General features: G+C 45.8%; 1 protein-coding gene across 3 annotated transcripts in view; it reads right to left on the reverse strand.

The window, feature by feature from the left end:
- The window catches only part of HK3 (hexokinase 3), a 302,793-nt gene that overhangs the window by 56,679 nt on the left and 229,879 nt on the right, over positions 1-16,235 (reverse strand). For all 3 annotated transcript variants that reach the window (XM_085618301.1, XM_085618303.1, XM_085618302.1), the window contains exons 8-9: positions 1,870-2,053; positions 1,630-1,785 (exon numbers count right to left, since the gene is read on the reverse strand). In XM_085618301.1, the coding sequence (XP_085474427.1) occupies positions 1,630-1,785; positions 1,870-2,053 (340 nt within the window). The remainder of the gene's footprint in view (positions 1-1,629; positions 1,786-1,869; positions 2,054-16,235) is intronic.

The raw sequence follows: 16,235 nt of genomic DNA on the forward strand, positions 1-16,235 counted from the left end.
TAAAACGTTAAGTTAATGCTTGCCAGCGATTCAGTTCCTCTTTATTTCAAGTTTTACTCAATCTTGCATTCTCCAGAGTGTTAGCTACTTTATCATGTTGTATTTCTATATTTTTTTCATGCATCTTATTACTCTTGTACAGTGCATACGTTGAGTCACGCCAGGTGTTTATGAGGGGCTGTGATTGAGATCTCAGGCACTGAGGCTGAAGACAAAGCCAAGTGCCTGTAAATGGGTTGGCCTCTCTGCAGAGCACACAGAACAATTGTCGTGTTCCAGTTCCAATTGAAACTCTGTGTAAATGTGTGCGAGAGGGGCAACCAGGTGTCAAAATATTTACAAGGCAAAAGTAAAAGAAAATAAAGTCCTTAGATGTGAGAGAGTGCAGTGTATGGTTGGGATTGATGAAGTGAGGGAGATGCGAGGGTGTGCATTTGGGGGAGAGTGAAAAGAGGGTGCTGAAGGGGAAAGTGAGGGGGTTGTGCAGATGGACGAGATGTGCAGTGAAAAAGGACATAAATATCTAACATAAAGAGCACATAACTGAAGGGAGAAACTCCTTCCCCAGGCCTCAATAATATTTAATTCACAGCCTCACATTTCAGAATTGAAACATTTCCAGTGTTAATTATTTATAACCAATCATTGTTGTTGCTCATTTATCTTAAACAGCAAACAACCACTGACAAAGCCAACAATACTGGCAGGTTTTAGGTTTATGTCAATGTTGTGTTATTTATCTGGATGCAGTAACATCTCAGAAAAAAACCAAAATACCAGTCGGGTGGTACACCTTGGGAATCACAGAAATATATTTTATATGTTACCTTTTAGAGAGCACCCACTTTTTTCATCTCACTTAAAGACCTGTCTGCACATATTCCTGTATGACTGAATTACAGCCAGCAGCTGTGGGTGCTTCCCGAAGCCTAATTAGGCCATTTTCTTCCAAAGTTGATGCCGCATGCAGTGCAAGGCACTGGGCAAGCACACACTTTAAAGGGACTGAAGTTGTTGCGCTGTATAATTTACACATTACCGTAACTGTTGAACATATTGATGCAGTTAGATATGTGGCAGTTTTTAATGTGTTTAATATTTCAAGACTAGAAGTTCCCATTGTATTATAAAACTTGCTTTCTCGTTAAAGTCATTTATTTTAAAATGCACCATTTGTCAATCTTTTTTCAATTTTTTCACAGAAGGAGGACCCTCCATCCCCCCCCCCCCGAACCCACGTCTGTCCATTAAACTTGCTCGCTTCACTTGCTACATAACAGTCATATGCAGCTTTTGTGCCCCTCCCCTTTCAAGGGTCACCAGCCGTCACTGGTGGAGAAACTGTGCATAGTTTAAACCACAAGACCAATGAAGAAAGGCTCAAAAATCTCAATTCGGGCACCAGAGAGAAACAGCGGATAGACGGATATGAGCAAACATTAGCATTCCAAAAGAGAGCGGCCGCAATAGGAAGTATTCAATGTTTAATGGAAGAAAGTTCTTAGAACTATGATCTGTTTTATGTGGTGACAATTTATGTGTTGAGTGTGCAACGAAGGAGGGGCAGAGAAGAAGAAGTTGACATCAGAGAATGGACAGTGCTGTCCACAGGAGGAGCCCGCTACTCACTCTTCAATAGCAGAAACATGCTTGGTCTCGAAGCTTCCCTTCGTGAGGAGAACTGGGGTGGCACCTCTTTGGAAGAGAAGTCCTTGTGCCGCCAGCTTGACCAGGATGAGTCGTGCGATCTCTCCCATGTACATGCCACTGATCATCTTCTCAAAGCTGGGAAAAAGGTCATAGATGTTAGGTGTGGGAAACAGCTGTCCAGAGCAGTGCACTAACACTCACTTCCGGAACCACACTCACCTCTGCTTCCCCGGATTCAGGGACTCCTGGTCCACCTGGTGGTCAAACTCTGTCTGTATGTGGGCCAGTGCGCCATCGTCACCGAAGGCACCCCACTCCATGTTCACACACATGCGGCCTTCGTCCCCCTCGAGCCGCTCCACATTCCGCAGCTCTTCCATGTAGCAGGCATTGGAGCCAGTGCCTGTATGAAGACAAGAAACAAAGACAATGTGAAGCCGCAGGCTGATGGAACTGCACCCACAGTTACCCACTTGGGGTTAGATCAACATAGTTTTTGCCTGAGGTCGAAGTGGGTAGGACACTACTTTTTGAGAAAGCACAACTGTCTCTGGATTATAACTTCCGAAAGTTGAAATGGTCAGCTGTTGAGTAAGATAGTGATGTGCTATGAAACCGAGGGAGGGGCAGAGAGGTAATCCAGCCTTAGTTCTTGGGTGCCTGCTTACCTGAAAGAAATGCAAATTTGCTCAACTGGTCAATCTACAAATGTAAAAGGTGCTTTGATGCCGGTATTGGCTTTAATTGATGGGATCAATTGAAGCTTCCTGATGACACAGATTTGTTCTTTTTGAGTGGTATTGCATGGGAGGTAACAGCTGAGCTGAAGTGTGTGCTTTTACAAGACAGTTATAAAATAAAATTGCACTACTTACAGTCTGGGTAATACTAAAATCTATATTTTGGAAGCGCTTTCTTATCTTAAAATCTTTTTGCACATTTTGTAGCAGCCTATTTTATACTGTTGTAATGCAAGTTTCAAATAATGACTTACAAATTCACAGTGCTTTCTATTATAGACTAGGACTTCGTAGCACTAAACATACAAAAGTCACTATTCTACACTGCACCAACCAGGATTCATTTCCCACTGATTAACTTAATTTCCATTTATGCTGAGTGTTATTTTATATGTAGTAACCTGAAGGTAAAGGACCCAAAAAGTTACAGAATATTTTGTTTTTCTAGCCACGCCTTTGACCCCGCCCCCACACTCACTCACCCCGCCCCAATACACACAGCATCATAGTTCCCATACTTTTTTTAATGCACTTAGGGCGCTGGCTTTTGCCTGCTTTCATGGTGAGTCAGTGCCGTCTTAACACATGGGCACGCTGGGTAGTTGCCCGGTGGCCCCATGAGCATAGGGCCCCCATGCAGCCCAGAATTTAGCACTAATTTTCCGTTAAACCTTTTTATTCCTGTGAGGGGTTATGTAGGCAGGGCCCAGTGCACTGCTTTGCCCGGAGCCAATCATTCTGTTAAGATGGCCCTGGTGTGAGTCAAATAATGTGTGTGGGAAGATACTGGCAGTGGATGCTTTTTACAGAAAGGAACAGGAAGGCATGGGGTCTGCCCAGAGGAAAATTACACGGAATGTTTATATCCTGTTTGCAGCTGATCCGGGACACTGTATGATGGCCTCGTCCTACTGGAAGAAAAGCCAACAATGTGCCTGCAGCTTCCTGAATGATGAGCCTGCAAGGTGCCTGCATCCTGCCTGGAGACCCTGCACCCTAGTGGAAGAGAAGCCTTAAAACACCCTGCGCTCTGCTGGAACAGAACCCTAGAGAGAGCCTAAATTGCACTGGAAGAGAAGTCAAGAGGCCTGAGGATGCTTGCAGGCTGCTAAATGGCGAGCCTGCGAAGGGCCTGTGTTTTACTGCACGGGAGGCCAAAAGAGACCCTGCATCCCGCTGAATGATGAGCCTACAGAATCCCTGCATCTTGTTGGAAGAGAATCCTGGGAACACCCTTCACACTGCTGAATGATGGAGTGCACTCACCATTCTGGAAGATGAGCCGAGACGTGCCCTGCACCTTGCTAGAACAGAAGCCCAGGGAGACCATGCATCCTGTTGGAAAGTAAGCCTAGAAAGAGCCTGCATCCTGCTGGAACAGAAGCCTAGAGAGACCCTGCATGCGGCTGAAACAGAAACCTGTGGAGACCCTGCATCCTCTGGAACAGAAGTCTAGGGAACAGAAGTCTAGGGAGACCCTGCATCCTCTGGAACACAAGTCTAAGGAGACCCTGCATCCTGCTGGAAGAGAAGCCCAGGGAGACCATGCATCCTGTTGGAAAGTAAGCCTAGAAAGAGCCTGCATCCTGCTGGAACAGAAGCCTAGAGAGACCCTGCATGCGGCTGAAACAGAAGCCTATGGAGACCCTGCATCCTCTGGAACAGAAGTCTAGGGAACAGAAGTCTAGGGAGACCCTGCATCCTCTGGAACACAAGTCTAAGGAGACCCTGCATCCTGCTGGAAGAGAAGCCTAGGGAGACTCTGCATCCTGCTGGAATAGAAGCCTAGGGACACCCTTCATCCTGCTGGAAGAGAAGCCTAGGGAGACCCTGCATCCTGCTGGAAGAGAAGCCTAGGGAGACCATCGCAACACCCATTGATTTTGACCCTGCCCTCTATATACAAGAGCAGCGTAAATAGGAGGAAGTGCCAACATTAAGACCAGGGAAAACCTGGTCTTAAACACACGAAACAAGGAGAAATGCTTTCTTTTGCCTCATTTTTGCTGTTTCCATGTGTTCTGCCTTGTGCAGCACACATGGAAACAGCAAAACGCCAATGATTGTTTATGTGCAGGAAGGGCCCCCTTACTGCACATAAACAATCATTAAAAAAAAAAATGCTGTTTTGCAAGGTCAATGTGTGCTGCATTAAGCAGCATATATAGGAGTCACAAAATGGCATTTAAAGATTGTTTATGTGCAGGAAGGGACACCTTCCTGCACATAAACAATCTTCCTCTGCACACAGACACCCTTGCACTATAGTGCAACGGTGCCTGCGCTGGCGCTAGGCAGCTACATTTAGCGCCAGCGCAGGGGGAAACACAGGGCTGCACCATATTCTAGTAAATATGGTGCGGCCCTGCGTTTCTAAAGTGACGATGTGTGTCATTAGAGTTCTTGGCTTAACGACACGTTTCGCCACTTTCTTGTGAATATGCCCCTCCAAGCCTAAAAACACACTCAGCCCAAAAAAAAAGAATGCTCTCACCACTTGGAAACACCATCTTCCAAAAAAAAACAAGAACCCTAAAGAGGTTTTTGCAGTGAGTACATGAAGTGGAATACGAAGCTCCATCCTTCATCTAAGAACAAATCCCTCATATGAGACATAAAATTTGTTTTTAAAAAGCTCGAAGCCGCCATTTCTTCTCAGCGTCAGATCCAGTTCTTATAGCGCGCAAGTTGCCCTTCAAGAACGTCAGTATTTGGGAAATCCAACGAATACACTTAATTGTGATCAAGGCGGATATGCTATGGATGTTACTGCATATGTGGTTAATCTGAACTCTGCCCAACAGCAGCAACGCAGACTGGTACATTTAGCAGTGTATTCCTTAAGTCTCCCCTTACTGTGTCAGACAAAAGGCTGCCGATTCACCTCATATTTATATTTTCTTGACTTTAACATGAATACATTTAATAATCCATGCTTCCCTAGGTATTCCATTGGACTTCACACTACTCTGTAAAGTGCTCGGCTTCCCTGTCTTTCTAGTTCTCGCTACATAAAACTACAAATAAATGAATACTTCCACAGACTCACCATTGAATCAGGGCTCTAAAGTGAACACCCCCCTGCCTCAGCCGTGTATGGAAGAGCTCCCTGCTAAATCCAAGAATGGAGGGAGATACACAGGTGACTTGTTCTTAGCTGAAAAGATCAGGTCACTGTTGACCTGATGTCTGAACAGAGCACATCTAAGTGACACATTTTGGAAAAGAACAAAAGTCTCGTAGTGAAAAGGTAAACCAATTCTAATTTGTCTGATTACTGAAAAGTACCAACTCCTTTAACAAATCTTAAAAATGCACAGCTCCATCAGTCGACAAGGATCCCCTGATTGTTCCATTGTTGCTGGGTACAGATATATACTTGGCCAAAAGCGCAGAAGAGCACAGCTCTTTCACCCACCCATGGCTGAAATAGTACACAGTTACCTACTTAAACTTTGAAGGAACATTGCAGAGCTCTGTGGATGATACAGGGCTGGAATAGTACACAGCTTCTTGCTTACAAACCAGCTTTGTTTGACCAGAGGCTAAAAAGTAACAGCTTTACTTATTCCAGACGTGAAAAGCTCAGAGCTCTGCTTAGCCCACGCCTGAACTGAAAACAGTAATACCTGAGCCAGACCTGAAACGCAAGCAGCTGTTTCACACAGCCCTGTAAAGCACACAGCTCTACTTGACCCAGCCCTGAAAAGCAAACAGCTCTACTTGGCCCAGCCACAGCTCCAATTTACCCAACCCTGAAAAGCAAACTGCTCCACTTGACCCAGCCCCAGCTCTAACTTACCCAACCCTGAAAAGCAAACAGCTCTACTTGACACAGCCCTGAAAAGCACACAGCTCTACTTGACACAGCCCTGAACAGCACACAGCTCTATTTGACCCATCCCTGAAAAGCAAACAGCTCTACTTGACCCAGCCCCAGCTCGAATTTACCCAACCCTGGAAAGCAAACAGCTCTATCTGATCCAGCCCTGAAAAGCCCACTGCTCTACTTGACCCAGCCCTGAAAAACAAACAGACAGCTCTACATGACCCAGACCTGAAAAGCACACAGCTCTACATGACACACACCTCAGAAGCATACAGCTCTGCTTAGTTTAGGTCTAGAAAGAAGACCGCTCCATTTGACAAAAAAAGCAAATAAGCAAACCGCTCTGCTTAATATAAACGTAGAATCCACAGCTCTACTTGACACAGACATAAATAGCTCCCACCTCTACTTCACCCAGACCTGAAAGGCGCACAGCTCTGTATGGCGCGGGCCTTACACGTGTGCGGGTCTTTGCACAACTGATGACCACACAGCTCAGTCCCACCCAGTTATCTAAATCCCCTGAGCTGTCCTTCGCCCAGAGCCGACAGCTCCGCCTGGCTTAGGGCTGTAAGGCACGCACCTGCAAGGGCTAGGGTTCAAGAGTGCACAGCCCTGCTTGACTCTATGCTCGACCTGTTTGCTTTCCACAGGAGTTTTAAACAAACAGCTCTCTGATTTACCCAGGGGCTGAATGCATGCTGCTCGCTGTTCTACCCAGGGCTTCCAGTGCGTCTCGCTGCTCGAGCAGATTTTAAAGCCCTCAGTGGCTGTGCCTCGGCGATCACTGCCATCCATTGTCAATAATAGCTCTGCCCTGGGGTAATAACCTTGGGAAGCAGTGACAGGCATGCAGCAGTAAGCACCTGACTGTTCCTTGATGTATTCAATGAGACCTAAAGCACTGCAAATAGTAAAACCCAACTGTTCTTAAGAGCCCTTGTCAAGACCATGAAAGTAAAAAAAACTAAGAGGAAGCAAGCTGGATAAGGTAAAGTGAATGCATATGCCATGTAAAAGCGAAATAAGAGGTTTTGATCCAGAAACCACCAGCATCTCAGTGATAAATTATAGTAGGGGGCACAAACCATAAACCTAGTGACCTGTTGCTTGAGTAGTATGAGTTATTAGAACCCAGTTGGCTGGTACTCGTGTTATTGTTCTCAGAAAGAATCTCCCTTTCCAGGATTCAAAGCTGTGACCCATCCACAGGTAGCAAGCAGATTCTTGCAAAAGACACTGACACCAATCAAGGGGTGTTGTGGCATTAATGCATAATACACACAGATGCCTGCAACACTGTGATCTACCTGTAAATGTAGGTTACACAGCGAGCTATTCAACAGATACATTACCTCTAAAATCTGTCCTCTTAGCAGTTATACATGTTATGCTATGTTATGTTATATGTTATATTGATTTGTATAGCGCACTAATCACAGAGAGGCTATCCAGGTGCTTGGGCAAGTGTGTAGGTTTGTGCTCCCCAAGGTGCTTAGAGGAAGCAGCCAGGTCTTCAGCTTCGTGCGGAACTCAAGAAGTGAGGAGGAGGCTCTGATGTGTTGAGGGAGGTCGTTCCATGCCTTGGGTGTGATGTAGGAGAATGAGCTACCTCTAGTTTTGGTTTTGCAGATGCGCTAATGAGTGCGAGTGAGAGTGAGGCAGAGCATAGGTGTCTGGTGGGTTGGTGAAAGTGTATGCGGCTGTTCAGGTATTCTGGTCCTATGTTTGTAGGCCTTTGTATGTGTGAGTGAAGATTGAATTGGCTACGCTTGTGAATGGGGAGCAGTGAAGCTTCCTGAGTTGCTATGTGATGTGGGTGTGGCATGGCATAGCGTGTTGTGGGAGGTCAAGTATGAGGCTTGCAGTGGTGTTCTGGATTGTCTGGAGCCTGTGTAGGAGTTGTTTGGAGAGTCCGGCGTAGAGAATGTTGCTGTAGTCCAGCTTGTTGATAAGTCCGTCTGGTGTTCGGAGGCAACCATTTGAAGATTTTCTCAGCATGCATAGGATGTGGAAGCAGGAGGCACACACTGTGTTGACTTTAGCCGTCATGTTGAATTCGTCGTCTAGGATGATCCTTAGATTTCTTGCGTGGTCTGTGAGTGTGGATGGTGGTCGTAGCTCCAACGGCCACCAGATGGAGTCCCATGGGGAGGTCTTGTTGCCGAAGAACAGTACTTCCGTCTTGTCGGAGTAGATCTTAAGGCAGTTGGTTCGCATCCAGTCGGCTACAATGGTCATGCAGTTGGTGAAGCTGGTTCTGGTGGTGGTTGTTTTGTCCATCAGGGAGAGGATGAGTTGGGTGTCATTGGTGAAGGAGATGATGTCTTGTGATCGATTGATGTTGGCGAGGAGTGTCATGTATACGTTGAAAAGGGTGGGCTAAGGGATGATCCCTTTGGGACTCCACATATCAATTTATTGGTTTCTGATGTGAAGGGTGTCAGCCTGACCCTTTGGGTTCTTCCCATCAGGAAGGAACAGATCCATTTGAGAAAGCATCCTTGTATGCCAATCTCGTTTTCTAAAGAGGATGATATGGGAGACAGTGTCGAAGCCGCAGAGAGGTCAAGCAGGATGAAAGCCCCTGTTTCTCCTCGGTCCAGGGTGATTCTGATGTCTTCAGTTACCGCAATAAGTGCTGTATTAGTGCTTTGTTTCTTTCTGAATCCTAATTGAGTGTTGTCTAGAAGATGGTGAAGTTTGAGCTGAGTTGTGAGTTACTTGTTGATGACTTTCTCAATCCCTTTGGCTGGATAGGGAAGCAGGGGGATGGGTCTGAAGTTGCTCCGTTGATTCGGGACGGCTGAGGGCTTCTTGAGGAGGGCGTTGATTTCTGGAAGTTTCCATTATCCAGGAAAGTAGCAAATGTGATGGAGGTGTTGATGATGTGAATCAGGGTGTACCGATTGGGTATGTTCCCAGGTCGCAAATGTAGTAGGGGTATGGGTCCGCTGGGACTCAGGTGGAATATCCACATGATTGCCTCTGTAGTGTTTCTGGTGAGGTTTGTCCATTCAGTCAGGAGGCTGCCTTGGTTAGTGGTGGGTAGGTATGCAACAATTTCTCTGGGGTTGGGTTGGGTTGGTATGTGAAGTTGATGTAGATGTTTGCGATCTTTGATAGAAGTTGGATAGCTTATCGCAGTGTTGTTGGGAGACAGCGATGTTGTTGACAGTGGTTGAAGGCGAGGTGAAGACCTTAACGATCGAGAAGATCGCCTTGCAACTGTTGGAACTTCCTTCGATGCCGTCCACTAGTCCTTTTACTTGGTATGTCTTATCTGCTGGTGATAGGGTTTGAAAGCAGCCTTACAGGTAGTTCTGTCGGTGGTGTTATGGCTGGCTCTCTATTTTCCTTCTAGCCATTTACAGTATGGTTTGGTGTTTTGGAGGTCTTCTGTGTACCAGCTGGCCTGCTTGTTTGATCGGCTATGCTTGATGGGTTTGATGGATGCGAGGGGGGTCTGTGCAGTTCTTGATTCAGTTGTTGAAGTTGTGAGGTCCTTGTCGAGCTGTGGGGCTAGGTTGATCAGTGCTGAGGGCGCTGAGCCAGTCTGCTTCTGTGAATTTGCCTCAGCTGCGGCTTGGAATGCTGAACCTGTTAGGGGTGTTACCTTGATGTGTTTTGATTTGCTAGTGTATGATGGAGTGGTTGGACCTTGTGAGGGGTAAGGTGAAGTTTCCTTGATGCTTGTGGTGAAGTTGGGGTTCAGTGTGTGTCCTGTGGTGTGCGTTGGTTTTGGGACGAGCTGGGTAAGTCCGATGTTGCTCAAGCTTTCGAGGAGTGCTGTGGATCAGGGGTTGTTTCGGTCTTACAGGTGAAAGTTGTGGTGACCTAGGAGAATGTAGGCTCTGGAGTCGATGGTAAGTGGAGCAATGAAGTTAGTCATGAAGTTGGTAAAGGAGGCTTGTGGTCCAGGTGGTTGATAGGTGAGGGTTCCGTTCAGGCTGAAGTTTTCGTAGATTTGCAGATTGAAGTGCAAGCGTTCCATGAATGGGGTGGGGTTCTCTATGGAAGTTGTGCATTTCATGGATTCCTTGTAGATGATAGTGAGTCCTCCTCCTGGCTTTTGAAGGCAGTTCAGTTGAGCATTGTTGTAGCCTGCTGGGATTGCTGTGGAGATTTCAGGAGCCAATGAGGGGTTGAGGCAGGTCACTGTGATGAAGAGGATGTCGGGTGCTTCGCTTCTCACCATGTGCCATATCTTGGTTGTGTGTTTGCAGAGTGATTGCGTTTTGAGAAGTATGCATGAGAGTGAATGTTGACGTGCAGGTTTGCTGTTGTGTGTGGTGCAGGCGTTCTTGGTGCTTGTGTGGCAAGAGTTGATGGGGTTGTTGACGGTGTTGTTAGTATTTGCTTGGGGGGTTTGGGTGTGTGGCTGCTGGAGAACCGGCAGTGGGTGCAGGTGCAAGTTCCTACAGTGGTGTGAGGTGTGGCATGGCATCAGTTGGGGGAATTGCATCCAGGGTCTAGTGATGTGAGGAGTGCTGCGGAGTATCACTGGGCAGTGATCGGACCAGGGTTCCTGGGGCTGGGAGTAGTCCAGGCATAGGTGGGCGCGGACGGGCTTGCCTTTGGTGCGCCTTTGGTACACCATCAGCGCACCCACTGCATGCATCTACAGCGTGTCTGTGTTGCAGCTGCCATTAATAATTCCTGGGAAAGGAGAGGAGTGCAGGGAGCTGTGATGTCATTTCTGTGCTGATAGGTGAATGGAAATGAAGTCCTTTTGCTTTGCTTCGTCTTTTAAAGACGGTTTTGGCTGGAAAACAAGCAAGGCCACCTTCTGTCTAGATGGATGATGAGAAATTCAGTGATGTCACTTCCTCTGTAGGTAGATAATGGGAGATCCAGTGATGTCACTTCCTGTGCTGATTGGTGGTGGGAAAATAAGTCCTTTTGCTTAGCTTCTTCTTTTAAAGACGGTTTTGGCAGTAACATTAGCAATGTCACTTTCTGTCCAGATGGATGATGGGAAATTCAGTGATGTCACCTCTTGGGTAGATGGATGATGGAAGATCCAGTGATGTCACTTCCTGTGCTGATGGGTGACAGGCAATGAAGTCCTCTTGCTTGGCTTCTTCTTTTAAAGATGGTTTTGGGGGGAAAACAAGTAATGTCACTTCCTGTCTAGATAGATGATGGGAAATTCAGTGACGTCACTTCCTGTATAGGTGGATAATGGGAGTTCCAGTGATTTCACTTTTTGTGCTGATAGGTGATGGGAAATTAAGTCTTCTTGCTTGGCCTCTTCTTTTAGAGACGGTTTTGACGGAAAAACCAGTAATGCCAGTTTCTGGCCAGATGGATGTTGAGAAATTCTATGATGTCGCTTCATGTACAGGTGGATGATGAGAGATCGAGTGATGTCACTTCCTGTGCAGATGGGTGATGGGACATGCAATGTATAGGTTACACATAGATGCCAGACAGAGGGCTAATTTACTTGAGGGCAGACTGTTTGATATTCAAGGCTAATGTGAAAGGCTCCACGTATGCACACATGTGGTGAGTTTTAATGTGCATTTATATACCATACACTACATATGAAATTAAAGCTTGGATTTTGGAAAAATATGTGTTATTGTTTTCTAAAATTAATACATGTATTTGTATGTATCTTGAAACAACAAGTGGCTGACTTAAACCTGTGTGAATTCGAGTCTGTGAACTGCAGATCATAAAGAGATATCTGCAGCATGTGCATCAACCCACTAAACTACCTTACCAGGATTCAAACCTGAAATCGCTAGGCTGCCCACAAATCCCTATAGTAGCCAATTAAATCAGATAAGCTATCTGGCCAAGATATGGAAGTGAAACAGGTGCATTTTATTCTCATTAGTTTTTTAACTTATATTGACTATGCAGCGACACCCACTGGAAAACTGACTCTCCTGCTCTAGTAGTGAACATATCAAGGCTGAAGTAAATGCGCCTCAGGCGAACAAAATGTGATGGATAGAATGCTTGAAATAATCTTAGCTACTGGCAATTACTCTGGTTGCATCTCTGGCCTTCCTTATTAGCTCCCTGCGGCATTATACTCAGGGGCCAAGGAAATTAAATTAAATCATGACCACAACTCACAGTGAAGCCTGCAGTGCTAAGTTGTGTTAACTCCATATGAGAACAGGAGAAACCACAGGCCTGTGGGGCCTCATCAGTTGACGTGCTATTCCAGTCCTGGGAACAGCAAGCCTCAAGACCATTTAGGCATAACCATCCCTCTCAGCTTTATTAACTGAGATGAACAAAAGTGACCAAAAGCTGGAATAAATCTCAGCCATCTTTACTCTGGGACACATTCTGTAACCTAAAACCCATGAAGCGAACAAGGACGAATCCGGTTTAGACTTGCCATTGAAAGGGGACTGTGTCTGGCTGGATGGTCCATTTTGGGTCAGGGTGAAGACTAGTTGGCATATGGTTAATCCCTGTCTCAAACCTGTCAATTTCCGAAAAATGTACACCATGCGAGGATTGTGCAGGACCGTGTAAGGGCAGGGCTTAGTGCCAAGCACAGCCAGAGGCACTTTAAATTCACTGCCTCCACCAAAAAACAAAGCTTCTGAGGCTACCACCAATGACCTAGTGAGGTTCCACACCCCAAAACATACATCTTCTGCACAGAACCTTCTAACAATTAGCTGGAAACCTGCTTTCTTCAGGGGTTTCCAGCTTATTTTGTGCATGCCATGTAATACTGAATTCTCACAGAGTGACCGTATGATGGGAGCTGATATGGCACAGTGGCACAGTGTGAGTTGAAAGGTCTTCTCACTGTAATGACACAGGCAAGCTAACTAAACAAACAATTAAAAGTACTCTGAGTAATTACCACTGGTTCAGATGAATTCCTAGAATTTCCATTCATAACTTTTTTGCTGTCTAAATTGCCTGAGTCGTGGAAAGGGTATTTTCAGACATGGATCTGGATCGGGTGGCAGTGTACTCAACTCAAGCTGCATCTCACTGATGAGGCCCAACACAGCTAAATTCAGTGTGTTGCTGCTTTTGTTCCTATTCAAGTGGGACACACCCTAGCAGATAGGATTGGGGTGTAAAGGATTGAGGGACATATTTACAAGCCCCTATTGTCACCACAACGTCACTTTCAGTGACGTTGTGGTGGTGTAAGGGGTTTCACCTTATTTACAAGGCAGCGTTAAGCCACTTAACGTGGCTTAACGCTGCCTTGTAAATAAGGCACCCTTTCACGCTGTACTTAGCGTGAAAGGGGAAGGCACTGGGTGTTGCGGTGGGCGTTCCACCACAACACCCATTGATTTTTTGACGCTGCTCCCTATTTACAAGGGTGGCATAAACAGGAGGCAGCACCAAAATTAGGACCAGGGCGAACCTGGTCTTAAACAGGCGAAATGAGGAGAAATGCGTTTTTTCTCCTTGTTTTTAGGTCTCGCCTGGCGTTCGCAGCGCGCAGCACTGCCCTCGCCATGCCAAGGCCTTTTGTAATCAATTCAAGAAGTGCACGCGTACGGAGGAACAAAAAAATGCATGCGCATGTGGACAGCCGAACGCCATCTTTGTTTACTTTAATTAGCGTACGGATGGACAAAATGTGCACGCGTATGGACAAGAGATGTGCACACGCGCGCGCATGGCGGCGTGCTTTCGATTTCTCTCCCTCCCCCCGTCGGAACATGGTGTCTTTTAATTAGCTGCTAAACACTTTTTTCTTGTCTTGTTTATTTATATTTTCGCGGCACACCGCCTTCTGAGCTTGCTTTTGGAATGTATGTATGTTTTTTCGCTTTTAAACTGTTTCTTTATTTTTGAAACTGAGCCATGTTGGTTAATCGTTTACGCATTACTTTTCTGTCTGCCAGATTGTAATAGTTTTCTTTTTATATTCATTGTGCTTATGCTTTTAAAATACGTATGCTTACTGTTTATTTATGTTTAAATTGAATGTGCAGTGCAGCACTGCACACAAGCCCCACTTCTCGCACACCCACAGCTGCGGACATCACGACCCCTGCCTGCTCACATAGAATTGTGTGATAGGCGCAACATTTTTGAAAGATCCATGAGCCTACTAACGCTGCCCCATTTGACGACTTGTATAGTCGATCCCTGGACTCCATGATTGGTTCCTAATTGATAAATGCTGCTTCTGCACACACTCGTGCTCATCCCCTGCACTTGTAAACAGATCTCCCGAATGACCACCCGCCATTGTCTGTGTTAAATACCCTCCATAATGCCTGCCACCCGCACAATTAACTAAGTGGTATGGCATGCCCAGCGCAACTGCTTGTTATTAGCCCACAACGCTGTTATGCATGTTGCCCTATCATGAGCCCTCTGTTTCCTCCCACCGTCCCTCCAATCACCAGTCATACCGAAAACACAACTTTTCAAACCATCCACTGCACTCGGTAAACAGATCACCCAAATGGCCACCCGCCATTGTCCGTGTTGAATACCCTCCGTGCTGCCTCACGCCCATAAAAATGTAAGTGGTCTGGCATGCCTAGCGCGGGCTGCTTTTATCAGCCCACGCCACTGTAATCCATGTTTCCCCACCACCAGCTCTCTGTGTTTCCTCCCGGCATCCCTCAAATCACCAGTCACACCGAAAACACAACTTTCAAACCGAAGGCATCCTACCTACCCATAAATATCTTTGAAAAAGCACGATAAGAGGCTTCTTACAAGTAGGGCTGTCCTCACGTGCAGAGCCCTAAGGATCAGTAAATGTCGAAGATTGCCCGTGCTTGTTGAAGAAATTAGGGTACTTGCGTGGAAATAAATATTTAAATATGGTACATTATATGAAAGAATTTCTCAAAATCATTGGGATGTTTACAATCAAACCAAAATACTGACACACACCGCTGCTGTGCATTCATTTCCGTAATCTATTTTTTTTAATAACGTTCTTAATGTGCTTGCTCTCTTGTTTAAATTACATACATTATGTACAAAAATGCCTTGGCGAACGTGGTCATGTGCCCACATATGCACATGTAAAACAAACACTAGGGCACGCAATGTAACAGCAAACAACGAGCATGAATCCATTCCTAATTATGAGCTAAACGTGTGGAAGTGAAAGCAGCCAGCACCGTGATGAAGCCAACAGCGCAAAAATGACTACATTGGGCCATATTTTCAAGGACGGAGTTAAAATTATCGCCGCTTCAACGGCAGGAAACTGCCGCTAAAGCGGCGATAATGGGATTGATAATATGCCCTTGTGAATTCCCATAGAAGACCATGTTCACACCGGAAACTTTATTAGATCCTGTGATGTTTTGCTTTGCAGACTCAGTTAGTGCTCTGCAAGTATAAAGTTGCAGCACTTCAAGCCACTAAATGCAGCTGCTCACCAACAGACCCTGCGCACGCGCACCAGTACCAGAACATTCCTACAAATGAACAGCTCTTGAATCACCCTCCCAGCACTCACTGCGCTCCACTTCATTTCTCAAGGTCAATATCTGAAAGTTTTAAATAAGAAATAGTGGCGCTGAATAGCATCGAGGGATCTTTTTTGTTTTCACAAATGCTGTATGTGGACATGGTGTTTTCATGGACCCAATATCCATTTTAACAAAGTTGCGTAAACGGACAAAGTCAATTCTAGCTTTTCCTTCTGCAAACCCTCCCTCAGTCTGAAGCTTGATGAGCGATAACGTTTTGAAGTTTGGGCGCCGCACGTTACTTTAGTGCACAGAAATTCTGGCCAGGGATCTAATTTTACATATGACCTCCCCCCCCAACATTACAAAAATATGGAGCTGTAGTCAGGGCTTTAAGTGGGATGTAAAAACTCAGGGGTCTCGCAAAGGGGCGTGGCCAATGTAATTACAGTTGCAGCTTAAAAACCCATAAGCTAAAAATCTGTGCTTAGCATAGTGTGCTATTTCTGTCATTGCATCCAGATATATGATAGAACAAGTAACATCATACCTACAACAAGTCGGGACTATTGGCTTTGTCAAGTAGTAACAAGTAAAAACAAGCATTAAAAATGCAATAGGTCT

The sequence above is a fragment of the Triturus cristatus genome, chromosome 7, assembly GCF_964204655.1.
Source record: "Triturus cristatus chromosome 7, aTriCri1.1, whole genome shotgun sequence".
In the NCBI taxonomy this organism is placed as follows: Eukaryota; Metazoa; Chordata; class Amphibia; order Caudata; family Salamandridae; genus Triturus; species Triturus cristatus.